The sequence below is a fragment of the Pyrus communis genome, chromosome 4 (genome assembly GCF_963583255.1).
Source record: "Pyrus communis chromosome 4, drPyrComm1.1, whole genome shotgun sequence".
Classification (NCBI taxonomy): domain Eukaryota; kingdom Viridiplantae; phylum Streptophyta; class Magnoliopsida; order Rosales; family Rosaceae; genus Pyrus; species Pyrus communis.
Window position 1 is genome coordinate 25,285,402 of NC_084806.1, and position 11,989 is coordinate 25,297,390.

Below are 11,989 nucleotides of genomic sequence, written 5' to 3' on the forward strand. Positions count from 1 at the left end.
GAGCATACTTATTTACACCCAGCCTGTCGTACAGATCACATTAAGTGGTTCCGACTTGTGTGCATGAATTAGTAGATGAGCTATAGGCTCAGCCGTACAGGTCAAGTTAGGTGACTCCAGCTAACATATCAGTTACATTGATTTATTTAACCTGGCTTACTTATTTTATTGCTGAGATACTTGACATGGCATATACTTGGTTTTCATTAATCTCGAGCATGATTTCTACATAGGTATGTATTACTATTTTCTGGGAAATTATACGGGTTTTACAGTGAGGGGTTATTATTTTTTTTGGAAAGAGAAATGGTTTTAAAAGGCTTTGGCTGTTTTGCCCACTCACGTTTTCTGTTTTTCGCCCCTCCAGATTTTAGCTGCTGAAAGTTCGTATCGACGAGGATTCTTGGCGAGTCTTGGTATAAGTGGCTACGTCTGAGGGTATAGTCCTTACCTACTTTACTATACTTTACTTATGCTCTGGCGTCACGTGTGAATGGGTTCATTCCCGCTCACCAACGCACTCTGGTATTTAGGCACTCTTAGGTTTAAATTTATTCACACTTTCCACATCACTACACTTTATGGCTTCGTCACCTGGAAGGTGTCAGCCAACACAGCTTGATTCGAAACCGTAGTGGACATTCTGGGTTGGGGTGTGTCAGCTACACCCGTCCACTTCGGCTCCGAATCAAGAATTATATGTTTGATACCCAGAAGCCTAAAGCCACTAATATCACATCCACCACACAATGAAGCAACACATCCCCACAATTCAAATACAAAATTAAAAAATTAAATCGAAAATGTGTTAGATACCAATTCCGGCCACTAGTTTAACCTTAACTTGTAGCAAGAGTAGCAGAGAATGGCGAGAAAAAGATGGAAATATTTTTTTGTAAAATTATTTTTTAGTTTTGATTTCATTTCTAACCGTTGCAACAACAGAGAGAGAAAGTTTTATAGCACTAACAAACCCCTCCAATGTGAAACTGCCACATGGCACACAACCTAGACTCCTTAACAAATTGCATAAAAGAAAGGAAAATTACATAATGACCCCAAAACATTACATTTTGACCCTCAAGCATTACAATTCTACCCAAAATCCTGTTACTTGTGATCAAGGTAATCACCAAACATAACAATGCTTCCCCCTTGAAAAATAATCTTGTCCACAAGGTTCAAACTAAAAAGTCAGGGTATCTTGTCTTGAAAGCATCAAAGTCCTCCCATAAAGCCTCTGTTGCTTCTTGTCTATACTATTGCACCAGTAATTGCACACTAGCTGCATTTCCTTTCTTATACATCCTTCTAGCCAAGATGGCTTGAGGTAGGTTCTGCACCAATCCATCACCTGCTATAATAGGTAAGTTCACACTTGGAACCACTTCTTCCCCCATTTGCTTCTTGCAGCTACTTACAAGGAATACATGATGTATTTTTGTTCCTTCAGGTAACTTCAACTTATAGGCTACCACACCAATTTTTTCCAAAACTTCATAAGGGCCATATAACCTAGGTTGCAGTTTGTGATTACTGTGTGTAGCAAGTGTTTGCAACTGAAAAGGAACTAGCTTCAGGTAAACCCAATCCCCCACATTGAAATGTCTCTCAGTTCTTCTTATATCAGCCTGAATTTTCATTTTTTTTTGTGCAAGTTCCAAGTTATGCTTGAGAATAGCTAGTATGTTATCCCTTTGTACCAGACTTTGTTCCATAGAATCCGTCTTTGCAACTCCTACTTCATATGGAGCTATATGAGGTGGGGAACGACCATAGACCAATTCAAAAGGTGTAAAACCTGCTGATGTGTCATGTGATGCATTGAAACACCACTTAGCCCAAGGCAACCAATTCACCTATTTCTTAGGCTGCACCCCAATGAAACACCTTAAATAGGTCTCCAAACACTTATTCATAACCTCAGTTTGCCCATCACTATGAGGGTGATAACCATAACTCATGCACAGTTTTGAACCTTGTAGCTTGAAAAACTCTTTCCAAAAAGCACTGATGAACACATGATCTTTATCACTTACAATGGAGTTTGGCATTCCATGCAATTTGAACACAAGCTCAATGAAAGCTTGAGCCACAGTCCCTGCAGTATATGGATGAGAAAAAGCAATGAAGTGTGCATATTTAGAAAGTTTATCCACCACAACCATTATCACAACTTTCCCTCTACACTTTGGGAAACGAACTATGAAATCCATGCTAATGTCAGACCAATTCTTTTGTGGGATGGATAATGGTTGTAATAGGCCATGAGGTGCTATGGTTTTCACTTTGTTTTGTTGACCATACCATATTCAAATACAAAGTTTCTAATGTCTTTATTCATCCACTACCAATAGAACCCCTTTCTAATCATGTGATAGGTTTGTACCACCCCCTAGTGACCTGCTCCAAGAGTAGAGTGATATTCTGCAATAATTTTGTGTCTCCAAGGTGATGTAGGGCTCAACATTATCCTCTTCTTATAGCACAAGAATCCACTATCCAATGTGTATTTAGAGACTGCAACATTATCACTAGCTTTTTTTTAGAACTGTCAAGCACAGGTTTAACTCTTTCTATAATCCACTTATCATTTTCAGAACTCCTCCTTATGTCATCCATCCAACCAAAATAAGGGTAAGATATTGTAGTGAGTTCCATGTCAAAGTTAATAAGATTTTGCACAGGATTAGAGTTGATACCTGGTATTCTAAAGAGTGCATCAACCACTGTGTTTTTTATTCCACTCATATTCTGAATCTCATAGTCGAATCCCAGGAGTTTTGAAACCTATTTCTGCTAAAAAAGAGTATTAGCTTTTTGACTTAGGAAATACTTGAGACTGTTGTGATTAGTCTTGATTATGAAATGTTTCCCTTGCAAATAGTTTTATCATTTTTTTCACAGCATGAACTATTGTAATCAATTCTCTTTCATAGGTGGAAAGAGCTTGGTTCTTAGGTCCTCATGCCTGGCTAGTGAAGGTAATTGGTCTGTTATTTTATTGTAGTACTGCCCTAATTCCATTATCTGAAGCATCACACTCCAATTCAAATGGTTGATTGAAATTAGGTAGTGCCAATACCTGAGGTGAAGACATAATCTTCTTGAATTTTTCAAAGGCTTCTAAGGATCCACTCCCTAACAGAATCTATCTTTTTTGGTAAGATTGTACAAGGGCTGACATATTTTTCTATAACCAGGAACAAACTTCTTGTAGTAACCAATGAATCCCAGAAACCCTCTTAATTCCTTGACATTCCTTAGCACAGGCGAATCAGTAATTGCTTGTAGTTTGCTAGGATCTGCAACCACACTATCTTTAAACACAACATGGCCTAAGTATTCCACTTTACTTTGACCAAATGAGCATTTCGATTTTTTCAAAGACAACTGATTGCATTGCAATATCTAAAAAACTTGTTGTAAATGAACCAAGTGGTCTTCCCAAGACTTGTTGCCTATTAAGATGTCATCAAAAAATACCAACATAAATTTCCTGAGAAATGGTTTGAAGAGATCATTCATCGAATTTTGAAGATTGGCAGGTGCATTAATAAGACCAAAAGACATGACTAAGAACTCATAATGTCCTTCATGAGTACTAAATGCAGTCTTGGCAACGTCTTCAAGAATGTACTTGAAGGTGTACATTTTTTGCCAAGGAAGCTTGTCAGTAGATGAGAATACTGAGATTTAGTGTGGATTAATTTGCACAAAGAGAGGTTTCCAAGAGGTAAATTCGGTAAACTTCAAGATAAAGATGGCGGTCCACTTCGTATTCTAAAACAATTTGGTCAGTGCTTATCAAGTGGAGTTACTTACAGAGGCCTCTACAACTTTGTTCAGCAATATCTCTTTGTTCAGCAATATCTGGTGACAACCTAATCTTAGGTCAAGCTTTAAGAAATATATAGCTCTATGCAGCGCATCAAGCAAATCATCAATTAAAGGATGGGATATGTATCCTTGATGGTAAGAGCATTAAGCTCCTTATAATCACCACACATCCTCCATGTACCCTCCTTTTCACTAGCAGCACTGGGAATGAAAAGGGACTATGACTAGGTCTTATAAACCTAGCTTCCAATAGCTCTTAAACTACTTTCTCAATTTCTATTTTCTGTAAGGGACCACAATGATAGGGTTTGATATTTGGTGGTTTTGCTCCTGGTACCAATGGTATGTGATGATCATGAACTCTGGAGGGTGGTGGTTTAGAGGGTAAAACAAAGATTTCCTCAAACTGCCCCAATAAACATTGTAATTCCTATAGTTAAGACTGAGTGAGATCACTAGCTTCAAGTTTTTCCCCTTCCATCGAATATAAGGACAACCCTAATTGGAAATGTAAATTTCCTTATCAAGGTGCTGCAGAGAAATTTCTTGAATGAGTGGCATTGTAGTAAGGCTATGATGCAACTATATTGCTGATTATCTTTTACAAACTCCATAGTCAGCAACTGGAAATCCCAAAGGACAAGACTAATTGAGGAGAGCCATTGGACCCCAAGCACAGTGCCATAGCCCTTTAAAAGCAAAGTGCAATGACCTACTGCACATTTATACCTTTCTGTAGTGAGTGAAGTTGATTTACAACACCCTAAACTTTTGACCTTCCCTTCATCCGCTATCATCACCTCAAATGCTTTGGTGGGATGAACTTGTTGCCCTCATTGCTTAAGCAATTTGGAATCAATGAAATTATGTGTAGTGCCAGAATCCAAGAGGATTTTCACAGCCTGACCATTAACAACATCATCCACCTTCATGTTTTGAATAGCCTGCCTAGCCTTGGTACCATAAAATGCACATTCACTGAGCTCCATATGAAGAAGCTCCTGTTGTATCATAACAGATTCATCATTAACCACATCAAGCATCAACAATTGTTTTACTCCACATTTATGTCCCCTGGTCCATTTATCAGTGCAAAACCAGCACTCACCCTTTTCCCTCTTCCTTTGAATCTCTTCCAGAGTGAGTTTCTTAATGGCCAAGTTTCCCACTCGAGGCACCGGATATGTAGTAGGAGTATGGACTACGTATAAGGATTTAATTGGTGGAGTTGGTTTAGGAGGAAAATTTTTTAACTTAGAATGCTTGGTATCCAATTAGACAGCAAGAGCAATTGCTTCATAAACATTTGCGGGTTTCAACAATTTAACATCAAATTTCAGTTCACGTTTAAGTCCTTCTTAGAAGCAACTCTTAAGCAGAATTGGACCAAGGTCAGCTATTCGAGTAGCCAAACGACAAAACTCGGTAAGGTATTCGCGACTGGTACATGTTTAGCGAAGCTTGAACAAGGCCTCGACACTGTCTTCAAATTCGGAAAAGCCAAACTCACGGCAAAAAGCACAAGTGAATTCCTCCCAACTCGGAGTAGTACAAACACAGTCAAGCCAACGAATCCACTATAAAATCTCCCCATCCAAATGAAAAGAAGCAGTGAGAACACGATGAACAGTAGGAATGTTATAGAAGGAAAAATATTGTTTATCTTTAAAAATCCAAGCGAGATGATCATCTCCCTTAGTGAATCTAGGAAAATCAAGCTTATGAAACCACTGAGGACATGGTAAGGGATCATCGTCGTCATGGATCGGGCTTCGCAGTCGTTTAAGTTGGCCAAAAGCAGAAGGATCTAGTTTTTTAGGCACCACAATGTGGGATGGACCTTCTCTAGGACCACGATAATGGAGTTCACGTCAGAATTGCTCAAAGTACATCTAGAGTTTGGTATCCAAGATGTTAGCAACCAATTCTTCGATCAAAGAAGGAATGGCAGCCATGAAGGCTTCCAACTCAGCTGCTTGAGCATCCATAGCAATGAAGCAGGTTGTGGTAGTGTGGCGGCATGCACAGAAGGGCAACCAAGATCGGAGGCTAATACCAATGTTAGATACCAATTTCGGTCACTAGTTCAACCTTAACTTTCAACAAGAGTAGCAGAGAATGGCGAGAGGACGAAGATGGAAATATATTTTGTAAAATTATTTTTTCATTGTGATTTCATTTCTAACCGTTGCAACAAGAGAGAGAGAGAGAGAGAGAGAGAGAGAGAGAGAGAGAGTATTATAGCACTAACAAACCCCTCCAATGTGATACTGCCACATGGCAAACAACCTCGACTCCTTAACAAACTGCATAAAAGAAAGGCAAATTACATAATGACCCCAAAACATTACATTTTGACCCTCAAACATTACAATTCTACCCAAAATCTTGTTACTTGTGATCAAGGCAATCACAGAACATAACAAAATGTAATTAAAGTAAATTAGAAAATGTGAAATTATGGGAAGAAAAGCAGATTAATGGAGGAATTACCATCGGAATTCGCATTGCAAACCTTTGTCGTGAGTATGTCGATGCGTCGATGATTAGAGGGTACTTGGGCTCCAGCTTGTGCCAGTCGAACCCGTGCCCGACCCGAAAAGGCAAAAGATTGGACGGAGTGGCGGAAGTTAAAGATTGGTTGACCTCGAAGGCCGTACTAGCAGGGCGCAAACGACGGATTTGCTCCTGTGATTACTCGGATGGGAGAGGAAGAAGATGATGAATAGTCATCTTCTTTTTTTTCTTCTTTTTTTTTTTTAAGTTTTTAATTATATAAATATTTTTTTATTTAAATATTTTAAATCCACATAGCAATATTTAATTATATTGGTGAGACCCAGTTATGTGTCACATCAGCACATAACAGAATTTTTGACAGAAGGACCATATTGATTTGCAACACCAATTTTCATGGACTACATTAATTGATTTTCAATTGTAAGAACCATCTTGATGAGGTGGGTTAATTTCAGGAATCATTTGTTATAAAAACCTTATGTTAAGAACCATTAAAATATTAGTAAGGAATACACAAGATTGTACTGTACATACCGTACTGTGTTGGAAATCATCAAGTCGTGTTTGTCTTTTCTTAATTTTATTAAGTAATGTGAAAACCGAAAGGGGTTGATCAAAACTTGACGCCCAGAAGAAACTCCCAAGAATTAGACTTGGTGCCAAGAACCAGAGGCTTCGTTCTAACAATTAAGGAATCGGTCTCGGTAAACCATCAAACGCACAAATGGAAGGGCAGAGAAGAACATCAGTCGAAGTAGAGCTGCTAGAAGAAAATTAGGGGTCCAACCCGGTCTGAAATGGTCATTCGATTATAAAATATAGGGTAATGCTAGGGAGATTAAGAGTAAGTTAGGAAGTGTGCTTTTACAATGATTGAAAGCGTTTTTGATGAAAATTCTTTTGAAACTAATCTTTAGTAATTAATAATGTAAGTAAATCCTAAAAAAACACTTGAAAATCCTTCCTAGAAGAAGTACATAACTGGTGCTTCTTCCAAAATGCACTTCAAGTGCTTTGGAACCCAAAAAACCTTTCACCAATAGTGTTTTCAATCATTATAAAAAAACACTTCCAAACAAGCCCCAAATTTGTAAATTAAATTTTGTAAACATAATGTTATGAAAGTCGATGATTGAATATTACTTAAATTTTGATTAACGTGTTTATTTCTTATTAATGACACATCATTTAAATCTAAATCTCGAAGCTTTGTGTCGCATTATCAAAGAATTAATTATTTTGCGTAAGTGAATGCTGGTATCATCCAAAGGGAAAATGGTGGCAGCATCACTGTGCTTGAATTAGGAGAGTCCATGTACAAAAGAATACTTCTAATATGAAAACTCAATGAAAACGAAATGAGATAGAGGAAACTCCAAAAATCTTTGATCAATGATTAAAAAAATGCAGAGGCCACATGTAAAGGACCGAAGAAATTTTCGGATCTCTCACTTGGAATGTCGTTTATTTATTTAAAACTTGATTTGAATTTAAATTTCAAATACAATCTGAGACAAGTTCGTTTTATATACCTTTGGGTGACAACTACTAAAAAATGATTGACAAAATGTCTCTCAAACTTAACAAACGATCTACTTAGTACAAAATGTTAAAATCAAACAAATAAACCTTGAAGATTTCGTGTATCAGATAATTACAAGGGTGGAGCCAGCTAGTGGTTGCCCAAGGCTCTAGGCCACCTCAAGTTTTAAAATATGAATTTTTTTTAAAAAGAAGCATGTTATGAAAAACTAAGTCTAATATTGCACAACAGAGAGAAAGTTAGCGTACCCCAACACCTAAATTTCACTCCATACTACAACAAAAATAAATTTGTCCACCCCTTTGCAAATTCCTAGGTCCGCCCTTAGATAATTAGATTATTAATCTTGTGGGTGTATATATTTTAATTAGGCAATAAACTCAAAATCAAATGCAATATGTTTAAATTAAATCTTCTGAACTAGAAAAATGAATGTGAATATCAACAAAAGTAACAGATCAATGCGCACCAATTGGCAATTTTATGATTAGATATATGTATAGGACTTGGAGAATGATATTTACTGATGCTAGGATTGTGAAGGTGATGTGATCCTTTTTAAAACTTTATTTTGACACTTCAGAATGAAAGTCAAGAGAGTTCATACATATATATGTGTGTATATCTCATGCTGTCAAGTAAATCCTTGCTTTATTTAATTTAACTTTTTGTTTACGAAGAATAGAATAGTTATCCTGAATTAGGGATTGGGACATGTTATCAAAGTCTATGGCGCCCGGCTTGGCATTAGTGAAGCTTTCTTCAACGAATTGGTTTAGCACGAACAGGTAAGACCAAATTGTGAAAAAGAACGTTCGAATTTGGGTGCAGAGATTAGAGCACATTGGTTAACCAAATTTGCTAAATTCCTCGTTTTATTAGTCGAGATCCTAAATTTGCTTCTCTCTCCTTTAAATAAAGATGTCAAACTAATAATGTCTTCTATAGCCACTATCACTACGGTTTAGAAGTATTATTTCATCTATAAGTGAGATATCTCATATTCGACTCATATGAATGATGAGTTCCATAGCTCATTATTATGACTCACTTAGCCCATATCTCCCATATATCTTCAAGCCGATTAAATTCAATTCTCGTACAAAATGGTAAGAGAAAATTTCAAAGCTAGTCTCCAACATATTATTGTCCTGAAGTAATTAACATATTATTGACGGACCATCCCACAAATACTCAATTAATTAACAAATTGGTATGAGAGATATTATGTCCTGAAGGTCACATGGTAATTTAGTACATCATATTGCAGGATGGTTTATTATATTAATTAATATCTGGATGGTAAATTTTTGTTTCATTTTATTATCAAGTTTAGTTACAACCGTTCAAGCAACTTGATATTCAACACATGCCGGCCCAGGTCGGCTCTTACGTCGCATCTATGATATTATATATAAGCCAGAACACAACTAATATGGTTAATTTAAGAGGTTAACACTGAATAATTTCTTAAGCAAGCTTACTATATAATTAGATCAACTCAAATTTTAAAGTACCCATCCCAAGTCCATACTATGGGATCATCCGTGAGTGCTTGCTGTAGTTCAGAGAAGGTAGACGAAGAAAGGTATGTTAAAAATTTCGACCTTTTTCCTCTTTTTTGCCTAAATCCCAATTCAAAATTAAACAGGCTAATTTTTTTTTTTTTTTTTTTTATGCGATAAATCTAGGTGGCCTAGTTTAGCTGAGATTGACATTTTGTTATGAGAACTTAAGTTTTCTGCAAGAAAAAAGGAAAAAAAAATCCAGAAATTAAGTTTTGCTTTGGTATTTTTAGGGCTACTCGGGAAGTTGGTGGAGCAGGTCACACATCATGGAGAATATTTTCGTACAAGGAGTTGCATACAGCTACGAATGGGTTTAGTGATGACAATTTGCTTGGAGAGGGAGGGTTTGGAAGTGTTTATTGGGGAAAGACCAGTGATGGTCTACAGGTAATGAAAAAGAAAACTAATTAATTAGTATCCTAATACGCTACTTACCCTTTTTTTTTTATATATAATTTTTGAGTAAATAATTTATATTCAGATTGCTGTGAAGAAGTTGAAAGCAATGAATTCAAAAGCTGAAATGGAATTTGCAGTTGAGGTAGAAGTTCTTGGAAGGGTTAGGCACAAGAATTTGTTGGGACTTAGGGGCTATTATGCTGGGGCAGATCAACGCCTTATTGTCTATGATTACATGCCAAATCTTAGTTTACTTTCTCACTTGCATGGCCAATTTGCAAGTGAAGTTCGGCTGGATTGGAAAAGGAGAATGAAAGTTGCTATTGGCTCAGCAGAAGGCCTCCTGTAAGCAGCAGTATAACATAAGTTATACATTTAATTATTTATATACACATGCATGGTTTAGTTTGAAGCTACGATTGATCAAAATCATATATGGAAGTGTTGGTTGATCGAGTCCACCAACTTGTGCCCTCCAACTCACTAAGAAATTGACAAATACAATAATAATTACGCAGTTAAGAACCATTTGGAATATTATTGACATCTCTTGCACATGAAATTTGAAGGTCAATTTTCTCTTATAATTGGATCAGCATGCACAATAGAAAAGTAACCAACAGTAACCCTCAATATTTTTCTAGCATTTAGATGCTTATGTCTTTAGATCACATGTTGAGGAGAAATGTTCTCTTGACATACTGTTTGGTTAAATAGGATTATTACCTTACTAGACTGGAAATATGAACACAATTGATTGTGTTGATTTTCGCCCAAACGTATGGTCTATAATCACAATCTAGAGAATACTTATTATATAGATGGTTTGTCTAAAGAAATAAGTAAATGTGAGGCAGATAATAATTTCATCATTTTTCACAATTTTTCAAGCAAAAACCAAATTTCCCAAATGCTACACTAATTTTGCCTATAAAAATGATTTGACAATTGTTTAACCTGTGCATTCCCATCCTATTTGTGGTTTGTAGGTACTTACACCATGAGGTGACACCCCACATCATTCATAGAGATATAAAGGCTAGCAATGTGCTGTTGGATTCAGATTTCGAACCACTAGTTGCAGACTTTGGGTTTGCCAAGCTAATCCCCGAAGGTGTGAGCCACATGACTACTCGAGTCAAGGGAACTTTGGGTTACCTAGCACCTGAATATGCCATGTGGGGAAAAGTCTCAGAGAGCTGTGATGTTTATAGTTTTGGGATTCTTCTTTTAGAGCTCGTAACTGGAAGAAAGCCCATAGAAAAACTCCCTGGCGGAGTTAAGAGGACGATCACTGAGTGGGCAGAGCCACTTATAACCAAAGGCAGACTTAAGGAACTTGCAGACCCAAGACTCAGAGGAAACTTTGATGAAGGCCAACTGAAGCAAGCTATCAATGTTGCTGCACTTTGTGTGAAAAGTGACCCTGAGAAAAGGCTCAAGATTAAGGAAGTGGTAGATCTTTTAAAAGGGTATGAGGCTCAAATCAAGATGAAACCATTGAGAATTGAAAGTGTGAGATACAAGGAGGAGCTTCTGGCCCTCGACCAAGCTACCGATGATGATGAAGATGGAGGGACGGACGAAAGTACTAACGGGTATGGAGTTTTCAGTGCTATAGAGGTGCAGAAAATGCAGGATCCTTACAAGGAAAGAGAACGGCGAAATATGTGTGAGAGAGTATTAATTTGATTTTGCTCATCTATATATAGCTCTTGATTTGTCAATATGAACAACAAGCAATTGTTTTCCATACAAGAGAAATTGATTTGTGAGAGGGGCTTGACAGACTTTTTATTCCCTTGGTCCTTACGCAAATTTAAAGATGTTATAATATGCGATTGCCATTATCTTTTGACCAAATTATTTGATTTTGTGTCCTATTGATTTGAGGTAAGCCACATAATGAATCAATCATAATAAATTGACATTGAATTCATCTAAAAAAATGAGGATGTTATAAACTTTTCTAGTTTAAGTGTGATTGTGTAAATCCTAGATTAGATTTGGTTCTAGTTATTCTTTCCTAAATGGACATGTATTCCTAGGGGATGAAGGATTTCTTCTCCCTGTTAGTACTATAAATAAAGGCACTACATAGGAGGGAATAACACACACA

The 11,989-nt window shown here is 36.9% G+C and overlaps 2 protein-coding genes across 2 annotated transcripts; one reads left to right on the forward strand and one right to left on the reverse strand.

Moving 5' to 3' along the window:
* Positions 1 to 1,259: 1,259 nt before the first annotated feature.
* On the reverse strand, positions 1,260 to 3,654 carry LOC137732877 (uncharacterized). The gene is made up of 4 exons (XM_068472134.1): positions 3,487 to 3,654; positions 3,201 to 3,393; positions 1,955 to 2,101; positions 1,260 to 1,801 (listed from the first exon to the last, which is right to left on the reverse strand). Exons 1-4 carry the CDS (start codon positions 3,652 to 3,654, stop codon positions 1,260 to 1,262), a joined length of 1,050 nt encoding a protein of 349 aa, XP_068328235.1.
* A 5,784-nt stretch (positions 3,655 to 9,438) lies between these two features.
* On the forward strand, positions 9,439 to 11,562 carry LOC137732878 (PTI1-like tyrosine-protein kinase At3g15890). The gene is made up of 4 exons (XM_068472135.1): positions 9,439 to 9,491; positions 9,702 to 9,858; positions 9,953 to 10,215; positions 10,860 to 11,562. Exons 1-4 carry the CDS (start codon positions 9,439 to 9,441, stop codon positions 11,560 to 11,562), a joined length of 1,176 nt encoding a protein of 391 aa, XP_068328236.1.
* The last annotated feature ends 427 nt before the right edge of the window (positions 11,563 to 11,989 follow it).

What these genes read in the sequence shown, in the direction of transcription:
- LOC137732878 (XM_068472135.1), top strand. Translation starts at nt 9,439, where the DNA reads ATGGGATCATCCGTGAGTGCTTGCTGTAGTTCAGAGAAGGTAGACGAA. An exon ending in AGACCAGTGATGGTCTACAG is followed by an intron (nt 9,859 to 9,952) that starts GTAATGAAAAAG and finishes ATTTATATTCAG; the next exon opens with ATTGCTGTGAAGAAGTTGAA. An exon ending in GGCTCAGCAGAAGGCCTCCT is followed by an intron (nt 10,216 to 10,859) that starts GTAAGCAGCAGT and finishes TGTGGTTTGTAG; the next exon opens with GTACTTACACCATGAGGTGA.
- LOC137732877 (XM_068472134.1), bottom strand. Translation starts at nt 3,654, where the DNA reads ATGTACACCTTCAAGTACATTCTTGAAGACGTTGCCAAGACTGCATTT. An exon ending in TTCTCAGGAAATTTATGTTG is followed by an intron (nt 3,394 to 3,486) that starts GTATTTTTTGAT and finishes CAATGCAATCAG; the next exon opens with TTGTCTTTGAAAAAATCGAA. An exon ending in CTACAAGAAGTTTGTTCCTG is followed by an intron (nt 2,102 to 3,200) that starts GTTATAGAAAAA and finishes CATATACTGCAG; the next exon opens with GGACTGTGGCTCAAGCTTTC.